At 43.3% G+C, this 10,584-nt stretch overlaps 2 protein-coding genes across 12 annotated transcripts in view; both read right to left on the reverse strand.

The window, feature by feature from the left end:
- Nucleotides 1–1,155: 1,155 nt before the first annotated feature.
- LOC117753087 (matrix-remodeling-associated protein 7-like) lies at nt 1,156–6,700 on the reverse strand. Of its 4 annotated transcripts, none has more exons than XM_034570964.1 (4): nt 6,007–6,436; nt 4,257–4,497; nt 4,059–4,161; nt 1,156–1,693 (listed from the first exon to the last, which is right to left on the reverse strand). In XM_034570964.1, exons 1-4 carry the CDS (start codon nt 6,286–6,288, stop codon nt 1,579–1,581), a joined length of 741 nt encoding a protein of 246 aa, XP_034426855.1. In that variant the 5' UTR covers nt 6,289–6,436; the 3' UTR covers nt 1,156–1,578. The 4 variants fall into 4 exon arrangements, with proteins under 4 accessions (XP_034426855.1, XP_034426857.1, XP_034426856.1 ...); XM_034570966.1 differs by having other exon boundaries at nt 1,409–1,693; nt 4,257–4,290; nt 6,007–6,686; XM_034570965.1 differs by having other exon boundaries at nt 1,558–1,693; nt 4,059–4,152; nt 6,007–6,700.
- A 1,301-nt stretch (nt 6,701–8,001) lies between these two features.
- Nucleotides 8,002–10,584, reverse strand: part of srsf2a (serine and arginine rich splicing factor 2a) — a 3,556-nt gene continuing 973 nt past the window's right edge. Inside the window, exons 2-5 of one of the 8 annotated variants that reach the window (XR_004612198.1) lie at nt 9,535–10,363; nt 9,353–9,501; nt 8,981–9,073; nt 8,002–8,473 (exon numbers count right to left, since the gene is read on the reverse strand). Coding sequence is in view for 2 of the 8 variants with exons in the window: in XM_034570969.1 (XP_034426860.1) it covers nt 10,051–10,363 (313 nt within the window). In the remaining 6 variants the exon portion in view is untranslated. Of the gene's footprint in view, nt 10,364–10,584 lie in introns of all 8 variants that reach the window. The other 7 variants (XR_004612199.1, XR_004612196.1, XR_004612197.1 and 4 more) reach the window with 7 other exon arrangements.

Below are 10,584 nucleotides of genomic sequence, written 5' to 3' on the forward strand. Positions count from 1 at the left end.
AAATTCCCTCTAAATGTGTACGATTTTGTCAGCAGTTGCAAACGGAACCTTTCACTTCAACAAAATTCAGAGCATGTTCAATTAACGGTGCTCTTTTAGCCCATTCGTACCCAACTCTGATTGTTTGTCTGTCCGAACACAGCTTTACCATTTTGCTTCAAACTCGTGATATTTTTGGCCTCAGCAGGAAGCTATTTTCAGTGAAAAGGTTTTAAAAACTACCATACGTGACCTGCTGTGCACCAAAACAGGCGATAAACCCAATTAAACAGCAACATGGTGCATTTAGCTGCTAAAGAGCCAGATATTGTTCCCAGGAGTCGGTGGAGACCAAAGAAAGAGCAAACAAAGAGTGAATATTGGACTTAAAATGGCAAACAGAAAAAACATGACTTGATTTTGACGATCCAACCGCATGGTCTAAAGCAGTGATCACCAACCCACTTAGAGCCCAAGATCACTTTTTAATTCCAAACATAAGACGAGATCTACCACCCTGATATCTTCCAAAAAACGCACTTCATATTTATTAGTTTGTGCAATTTGTGTTAAAGGCTGAATGTACGAGCATAAATATACACAAAGAAAGGCAGTTGTGCAACTTTTTCGGTGGCTCCTCTTTTATCCAACAAGTAACTGTCAGACAACCTGTGTTTTCCTGGGTAAGCAGCCCAGCTGGTAAAAGAGCAACAGACGCATCAAGAATACGACACATCAGCATCAGACACTTTAAGTGACATTAAATAAAAAAACTGTACCTGGAAATTTGCTTTGACAAATTCGATTCACAAGAAACCACAATAAAACTTTTTTTTTCCCGAACTTATTTGTTCTAAGCGCTTTTCAAAACGTAAATATGAGTTACCTGATGCTGTCCAACAAATGTCCCCATGATAAAATGACCAGCCCTGAGTGAGATGACCAACAGAAAAGACAGAGTCCTGAGTACTTGGACGGCCATGTGGACGCTTCGCAAGATTCATCAAGATACTGACACGAGTGTTTGCTTCCCCTCCTCAACTTTGTGTTCAGGAGGAAAAGCCTCAGCGATATCTGACACAAACCAGGGTGACTGGCCAGGGCTACTAGATTCTCCTGATACAGAGATACAACAACTGAGGGAACCAACAGACTCAATCACACACAGTCACATTAGTACATAATCATAATGTGGTTTATTACACAGCAGAGTGAAAGATATGCAGGGATTAAAACATGTTACACATATAAATGAAGATTTCTTAAAAAAAAAAAAGTTTTGTAAATAAATTAACATGTTTAATTATGATATAAAACTAACAGTCATGTTTTCCTTTTACAAATCGGTAACTAGAAAAAAAATCCCTTTGTTTCCTTTGGTCTTCCTTTCATGTGGTCTGTAGTTTCAATGACATGAAGTAAACAAACAAACAAACAGCGCGAGAAAACCCCAAAAAACAGAAAGTCATTAAAACACAAATGAGAGTATCTGTTTGGTACAGATGTGCTGAATACTGAGACCAGGCTGTTGGAAGTATTTGGTTGCACAGGACCGGTCCGTCAGTGGCGCTCACAGACGCGAGGAGTCAGACAGGAGTGTCAGATGGAGTAGAGTCTGAGCTGGTCATCCATGTCTCCCTCCGACACCTCCCCGAACGTCTCCTTGTTCTCCTTCAGCAGATGGAAGATGGCGGCCAGCTGCTCCCGCTGCACCCTGGGAAAACACATATACAAAAGAAATAGTGATGAATAAAAAAAAAAAAAACTGCACAACGTTGATCAATTGTACATTCGACAATGTTCACGTGGTAAAATGAATTACTGACAAACAGCCCCGAAAAACGCCAATCAAACGGTGGATCCATAAACTGTACATAAAGATGGACGACATGGCAGCTCCCCATAAGTGAAGCCAAATCGTCGCGATGCCCCCCTAGTGGCTGGCTGCAGTATAGCTCATATACCTTAATAAAGTTAATAATTCACATCTGAGCAGAAAAACAGATGCCTGACGCAGGTGAATTCTGCTGTTCTGTGTTTAATAAGTAACGTCTGATCATTTCTCCTTTTACAGCCACATTAAATCAGATGTATATCAGGTCCTGTGTGAGTGCTGCTATCAGGAAAATCCTCTCACAGAGCTCCAGACACATTTGAACAGAGATTCAACCTCAGTGCATAAACCTTCCGATTCCCCTTCACCTTCACAGGTCCCTGTGAACGACTCCTCCCTGTGGCTGGACAGGGGATTAACTAACACCTAATCTGTCGGAGGTGACGGCCGCAGACCCAATCGACACCTGCAGCGACACTCGAGAAGCACACGTCTAATGTGGAATAACGGGGCAGCGGGGGGTGGAGAAGTGGGATCGGGTAAGCAGCACCGCACAGTCACATCAGTCGCTTCGTGGCCACTTGAGGACAAAGAGCTGATGAGGAGGCCTGATGCAAATTGGCCTGAAAAACAGCTTTGATGTGGTTTTCACACAATGGCCAGAAAGTGACTCCCTTGGGACAAACGGGTGAGAGTAACTCATACTTTACCGCGGATCTGCTCCTTTTTCAGACTTACAGACAGTTAAAGTCAGTGTGGGAGTGTATCCTGCAATGATAAGAGCAGGATATAGAGCAGATGCATTACAGAGAACGTTAAATTAACTTGGTTTGAATTACTCCTCTTTTGCTTTTTTTATTTTCTGAACCCGCTTCGAGTCTGGCGTCATTCCTCCTTCGCCTAATGCCTGGCAGAGACTCAATCTCTCCTTACTCAGTCTAGCCTAAAGCCGAGAGGTGATACAGCAGCCAAACGTGGACGGCTCGCACCGAAAAGCCAGCAGCACACAAACACCCGTGAAGTGTGGGGAAGGTTAGAGGGAGGGAGACGAGGCGTCAACACTGGACAGACCCCACAACAGACGTGTGGAAACCAGGAAACTTGTACAAATTGGTGAAAATGAACGAAAATGTTCGATTTTCTATAAATCCTTGTTACGGAATCTTTTGCAAAAGCGTGTTTTTTTCTGTTTTGCAGGGTTTTGTGAGAACATGGGAGGATATTGAACAAATTGGGAAACTCACTAACCACAAGTGAAGGTGCCCAACTGACTGATATTTATATGATCTGTCTTTCCAGGGTTAATAATAATAAAGAAATTCTATAGCACTTGTCTAAACAAGATCACAAAGAACTTTACAAAATACATGGGACTAAAACAACACAGAACAAAACAAGAACAAAATAAAATAAAATAAAATATAATAATAACAAATAACGTTTGCAAGGCTAATGTCATCCGGTCAGGAGTTCCCGAGCCTCGGGGTCCTGATGGAAAACGCCCGGCCACCTTTAGTTACTAGCCTTCACTTATGGTGCGTTCCTTTACACCTCGGAGCTCGGGCCTCAGAATGGCGTCACATCTGAATAACCCGAGTTGACAGCACTCCAGTTGCACATTTGGTCGGAAGTCGCAGAACACGATGGTCACATTTTGACCGTTTGGAACAATGTTTTACGTTTTACCATCTTTAGCAAAAAACAGTTCATAATAACGCAGTACGCTGCGTTTCACTCATACTAACATCGTAGTACCAAGTCCACAGGCAGTAATTGGTGAGGACAAGTGCGACAAACGTGACAGAAAACGGTAAAAACTACTACTTTCACTGTTGATACACGGAGCAGCCATCTTGAATTTCGAAGTCGGGGGTTGTGAGGTTCCTCCGAATTGTTCCAGTTGCAACTTCCGACTCAGGGGTCGGTAATTCCGAACTCCGGGGTATAATGGAACGCCGCATTAGGAGCTACTAGTCAGTGTTGGTTGGAAGATCTTACAGCTTCAAACAAAGGAAGTTAGAAGCTCCGTAATAAAACTGTTGGCCCGTCAGTTCCCAGCTTTAAAAGTTATTGAAAGAATCTTAAAATCTAAAAAATGAACTGGCTGCCAATGAAGGGAGATGAGTGCTAGGCTTGGTGTTGGTTAAAATGAGTTACATGCGTCTTCCTGAAGAATTAAAGAGCTACTGAGTTATTTTTATTCTTAAACTCTTAAGTTGTCTCCATGTCTGTAGTGTTTACTGACCTCTGCTCCTCCTCCAGCTCGTCTGTTGACATCATCATTTGCAAGTGGTGGGATCTCGACTTCCCGGGGATGTACTTCAAGGAATCGTTTGACTCCATCTTGTCTGAGACAGAATTAACACACGGATTAAAAATCAACACAAAATGTATATCACAAATATGAATGAATAACTCTTTCAAAGTGGGTGAACGTGCTCACCGTTGGTTCCCGGGCTCTCTGTGGCTCCCTCGGTCTGGGGGTAAGAGAAAGCACACTTTAGGAGCTCCTTCTCAGAGAGCCCGATGAATGACCTACGACCCCACGAGGCCTCGGAGGACGAGTCTACGTCTAAGCTCGTGTTCCTAGAATCGGGCCTGGGGGTGGACAGGCTGGATCTGGTGGAGGAGGAGTGTTCGGCCGGTTCCAGCTCTTCAACGAGAAGCTGAGGATGAGCCTGCTCCTGTCAGAGAATTAAAGGGTCAGACGAGGGTCATCACACCATCATTCTGCACAGGTCGTCCCCCAAATAATGCAAACCTGTGTTACCTCTCAGGTACCGGTGCGTGTGCGTCCTCGCAGGCCGGCTGGGTTAGAAGCTGCTGTACAGATATTTAGCTCCAAACAAATCACTTTGCATCGTTCCCTGACTTCTATCCCTGTCTCTTAGGTGATATAATATCCCTTTTCAAAATAAAATACTAGTCCTACTAATAAATGGAGAAACGCTGTCTTTCTGTCTCTCTATGCTTTTGATTTTCATACACTCATCTGATAAACGTCTAACTAGGCGGGTGTATTGCTGAGGGCCAGAGGAAGAGCAGTGTGGACTATGAGCGGTCGTTTGAAAATGGGCAGTTACTTAGTCTGTCCCAATTTAGACCAAAAACACAACAGAAGATATGTCATCTACTAGAAATGTATAAAACTTCTGTATTCATTATTACATAATTATAACTTTGAATGCCGAACTTGTGTAAATTGATGAATTAAATATCCTTTAATGATTTTATTGCTACTTTTTCTGAAAACGTCCTCCACCGCTGCTTAAGTTCAATTCTCATGTTCTAGCACTTCACTCAAATATTTAAGCATTTTCATATCAGATTATTTCCATTTTTCCTCAAAATATTGAAGTTTTTACTCCATTATATGTATCATACGGATGCAAATGTATTTTTTATCTTAATGAAACTACCATGATATGAAGGTTTCTGTTTTTTCTTCAAAACCCTTAAATTTTTCAATATAATATAAAAATATTAGACCCACTTGTTTTCTTTCCTCTCTTGCCCCCTCTTTTATGTTAATAGTAAAATTACATTAAACTGCAGTTAATTCACATTTGAATGCACTGATATTACTTTGTTATGGAATCTTTTTTTACATTGCTCATGTACAATTTTGAGATTGTGGTTCTCAAAATATCATTTTTGAGTATTTTCATGGAGGGATGGTTTTCTTTTTACTCCAATTTATAATGTTAGTGTAAAAACCTTTTTTCCCCCCTAATTAAATGTAATATAAGAATATTAAACCCACTTTTTCCAACTCTTCTTTCATGTTAATAGTTTTACTTATTTTTTTACTCTGTTAATTCAAATTTCAATGCAGCGATCTTGACTTGTTAGGGAGTCTTTTTTCCATTATAGACTTTCTTCCATTATATTTTCATGGAGGGAGGATTTGTTTTTATTCTCTAATTTAACAGTTAATAAATTCCATTAAACACAACACATGTTCTCTTTCTGTTCTGCCTCCTCTCTCGTGTCAACACTAGGATTTCATTCCAGCTGAGTTGAAGTATTGTTTCAGTATTTGTACACATGATACTCTGATCTGTGTGTGTGTGTCTGTGGACGTGTTGCACCTGCAGTTTAGCACACAGCGGCTGAGTGTGAGTCAGATTAGCAGAGATTTGTGTAACGAACCAGTTTAGCAGAAGCAACTGGTCAGATTATGGGACACTTACTGACTCCACACATTTCACCACGTCCCAGTGGTCGTGCGAGCTGCCGCTGATCTCGCACCAGTCCTCCTCCGCCTTCTTCTGCTTCTTCTTCTCCGGTGCGTGGCCGTTCTGCTTCGGCCCCGGTGGCTCCGATCCCCCGGTAGCTCCTTCACCCCGGTGCCCGAAATAACCCCGGGTGTTAACGAAGTCCGCGACGGGCGAGGAGCCGCCGAACAGCGACGTCCCCACCACGACGGCGAGGAGCGTGAAGATAATGGCGGACAGGAGAAAAGTTAGATCCATGGCTGCGGGGCTCGGTGGATGTTTCCCTCTGGACCGGTCACTCAGCCATCTTCACCGTAATCCCCATCAGACAACAAGCGGCGAGCGGGCGGCGTCTGCGGGACGAGGTTCAATCTCCTGCCCGAGCTGGACGTCACATCCTCCGGGTCCGCCCCCACCCGCCGGCGCCCTGGCAGTGAGATCCCCGGACTCAGGGTCAGGTGGGCCGGCACGGCGCGCTGCAACGTGCTCGGCCCTCTGCTTTCTCCCCGGTAATCCCATCAGCGGCGGGTGTAGGCACCGACACAACCCGGGGGATTAACACGGTTGGTGTCATGACCCGTGTGCCGTGAGAGGAGGCCGAGAATACCAGGGTTTACCGGCCGAGCAGGAGGTGCTGTCACCTGAGGACTCACCTCGGCCCCGGTCCGCCCCTGCGCTGCAAAACCACCATGTTTCAATACAGTTAAACTAATTAAACTACATTATGAACACATTCCTACACAGAGGTGCATTACGTTCACTTGAGAAAAACTAAAATCCGCTATTTAAGTGGTGAATTCAGAAAAACAGCAGATTTTTCTATATGGAAAATGATATCGTTATATGATTAATGAGATACTTAAATCAATAATTCTGAAAAACTGCAACAACAAAAAAAAAACTCAAATGAATACAAAGCTCTTCCGAACATTACCGATATTTGTAACGGTACCTGTTTGACGGAGAACCTTCCCCGAGCCCCGGCAACTGTTCAAACGTAGCTTAAACTTTGCGATTTTAACACTTTATAACTAAATAGAGTTAAAACCACACTAACTAGTTGTTACACGTCAATTAATACTAAATATCCACCTCCAACCAATACCTGCTGCCAGGTGTAACTACCTGTGTAGCTGCAACGGCAATGGCAAAGCTAACGTTAGCTTGCTACTATAAGAGCGAAGATACTGTGTTCGACATATCTGCGCTGAAATTTGAAATATATTGTTAACTGATGTCGTCAAGGTAAAAAATAACATACCCAGAATCTAGCAAGTAATGTCGATGACACTTCAATGAATGAGTTTGTAGCCTTTAGCTTGGTTAGCATACAGAAAAAGGAATAGGCCTTACTAGGGACTTTCGGAAGCACTACTTAACTGCAGTCATTACCATAAACGTTTTGCTGTTGTTTCTAAATTGTGCTACAGCTATTTCCTAGAAACATTTATACAATACAGAACACTAACTGCCCAATTCACGCAATTCTTCAAACACATCAAGCTACTAATCACTACTTAGAAATGAGCTTTTAAAGATGGTGCTGGGAAGCGTCGATGTGTGTAGCTCGTGGCATTTAACTGTCAGCACCCCCCCCTTCTTGTAGTAGAGGCCTAAAAGAACATCCCAGGTTTGTTAATTTTGTTGTGTTGAATAAAAATAAGTTCCAAAATAAAAATATGACAAATGCTACTTAATACTCTCCTTGACATTTTGCTTGACATCTACTTTGTTAAGTCAAAATGTAAATGTAGCTTCTTTAATGTCAGTCTCTATAACTTAGAACATAATGGGAACACCATTACATTTGTAGTGTACGTGTTCCGTCTGTCAGTTCATTCAGGCCACAACACCAGGCGACCACAGGATAACTCAATGAACTGCCAGAGTTGAGGAGGACTATACCACATTATGATGTACACAAAGTGCAGAAAAGCATAAGATGGACACAATATTCACACTGGAAACGTATTTACGACAAAAAAAATGTTTATTAGCATTCACCTGAAGCAATAACAAGACGTGTGAAAGGTTCACAGAGGAATGCAAAACACAAATTATTCATTGAGCAGTTTGAACTGAATTTTAAACCCTTCAATAGGAGTCACACTGGACCCAAATTCAAAAAGCGAGCACTGCTATTTTTTTAACAGTGGGTAAACCACAGAGGGAGGGGAGGGGAGGGGAGGAAAGGAGGGAGGATAAAGAGAAAAAGGAAGGAGAGAATCTGTACAGCACATGGAGGGAAGGAGAAGTCACAAGACAGGAGAGGATGGATGATCTGCCACACCTGTGATCTTACAAACCGGCAAACGGCAGCGGAGGGTCGAGCCCCGGAACAGCGCCGGGCACTCAGCACCGCAACACGCCACACCATGTCACCACCGCACTGCACCGCATCTTAACAGCTAACCAGCATTACTCAACTGCTACACAACTGCGCCTAGTGCACAAAAGATACACAAGAAAGAGGGTTAGAGTCATAGGAAATACTTTAACCAGACAGAAAAAAAAAAAAAGATTTGACAGAAAAGAAAATGCTCTACTGCCGGATTAGCAAGTCACAAATTGAGTGGCACTGCAAAATTTTAAGTTTTGTTTTTGTCACTGAGTGAAAAGTATGTCACTGAGTGCACAATAAGCCATTTCCCCCCAAAAAGAATAGGTTAACATCCAACATAAACATTTTCTACATCAACTCCATATCCATCTGGAAAGAATGCTAAACAAGGGGTTGCATTAAAAGAGATATACTTAAAGTAAAATGAATTTATTTGACAGGTACAAATTCAACCAAAATTAAAAGAAAAAACCCAATTTGTTGGGGAGGGGGCACCGTACATATCCCTGTCAATGTGCTCAACTTTACAAAGGACAACAAAGTTACAGAATTTAAGTAAATTATGTCAAATTAAACATTTAAAACATTTTTAGACCAAGCTCCAATAACCTTTCAGTCTGCATTCAGTGGTAATAATGGAGTCCCCTTGCTCAATGTGAGACTCTTCCTGACGTCCTCGGCAAAGGCTCGGTCATCTCAGTTCTGCAAGGAAAGAAAAAAACACAGTTGACAAAAGCAAAACAAAAAGAAAGTCTCAACTCCTGCAGCTGATATTTAAACAGTACTGGTCTGATCTTCTTCCCACTGACACTAACATTTATCAATCTTTTTTTTTTTGTTGTTGTTGTTGGGTGAATCCAATATACCTAACATTTGTAGTAAATCTTCACATTTGTTTACACACCTTAACTTGGACCCCACACTCCCCAAAAAAGTAGTTGTAACAAGTGTCTTGCACTCGGGCATATTTGAAAAACAAACCTCTGGGTCCGTTCCCTTTGTGAGAAGCGGAGGAAACCACAGGCACGGACGGGAACAGTGCTCAGCGCATCTGCCTGTGATCCCCGTGAACGTACCTCACCACACCACCTCATACACCAACTGACAGCCCGAACCACCGCCATGACGACCTGCTCCATAGCAACCACCGCTGCCTTGGTGACCTGCTCCTTAGCAACTGCCATCGCTCTCAGCAACAGGCAGGTCACATGGGCGGGTCACACACTAACTGCTCTCACACTGCCACACCCCCATCTCCTCCTCCTCCTCTCTTTGCAAACAGGACTCCGCAGCTTGGAGGAAAGAATTCCACATTTAGGTGAACGTTTTTTGAGTGAAGCAGCCCCATGTCCCAACCCCCCCCCCCACACTCACATTAACCCAATTTGAAAAATGTGCTTGTCAATTAACATTTAGCCAAATCTCCCGGTGTGTGCTTTAGCTTGACTGAACATACAAGCAAAGTAAAGCACACACACAGCACATTGTCATCAGCCCAAATCGGACTATCTAAAAACATGAAGGGTTCTGCAGACCTCGATGCTTGTGTGCAAATGACTGTAATGTAGCATCAAGACTGCAGAAAACCAGTGATGAGTAACTACAATCTGACCATAACAAGTAACAATCATCAATCCACCCTTCCCCCTGAATACCGTTATATTGCGTCCATGTTGGGGTCAAGGCTCAGCTTCGTTGTCCTCTGGTGATTTAGGCCTACTCTTGGATTTGGACCTGGACCTGGATTTGGACCCCCTGTTGGAGGGTGGGGTTCGACTCCTTGACTTGGATCTGGAGCGGGAGCGAGACCTGGAGGGGGACTTTGACTTGCTCCTCCTCGGGGTTCTGGACTTGGACTTGGACCTCGACCTGGATCTGGAGTAGGAGCGGGACCTGGAGCGGCTGTAGTGATGGCGGCTCCTGGATCGGGAACGGCTCCTGCTCCTGGAGCGGCTGCGGCTACGTCTGCGGCGCCGGGGGCTGTCGGAACGTCTGTGGTTACAGAGAGAAACTTGTCAGTGATGCAGGAGCAAAATGGAAACTAAAAACAAAATGGTGGCACCAGAACTATTACCTCATCTAACAGCTGTTCAGACCAAACTAAGCTGCTCTAACTGAGTTAATAGATTAGTCCATCAACAAAACACTTTGAAGTTGATTAATCGTGCATTTAAAACGCATTTGTAAGAAAGTAAAAAGACGTGACCTTGTTA

This window comes from Hippoglossus hippoglossus, chromosome 19 (genome assembly GCF_009819705.1).
Source record: "Hippoglossus hippoglossus isolate fHipHip1 chromosome 19, fHipHip1.pri, whole genome shotgun sequence".
Lineage (NCBI taxonomy): Eukaryota > Metazoa > Chordata > Actinopteri > Pleuronectiformes > Pleuronectidae > Hippoglossus > Hippoglossus hippoglossus.

Bases quoted from the DNA above. Each gene is read 5' to 3' on its own strand.
- LOC117753087 (XM_034570964.1), bottom strand. From the start codon at position 6,288: ATGGATCTAACTTTTCTCCTGTCCGCCATTATCTTCACGCTCCTCGCC. The intron at 4,162-4,256 runs GTGAGCACGTTC...ATTCTGTCTCAG, and splicing joins AGAGAGCCCGGGAACCAACG to ACAAGATGGAGTCAAACGAT. The intron at 1,694-4,058 runs GTCAGTAAACAC...GTGTTTTCCCAG, and splicing joins GAGCTGGAGGAGGAGCAGAG to GGTGCAGCGGGAGCAGCTGG.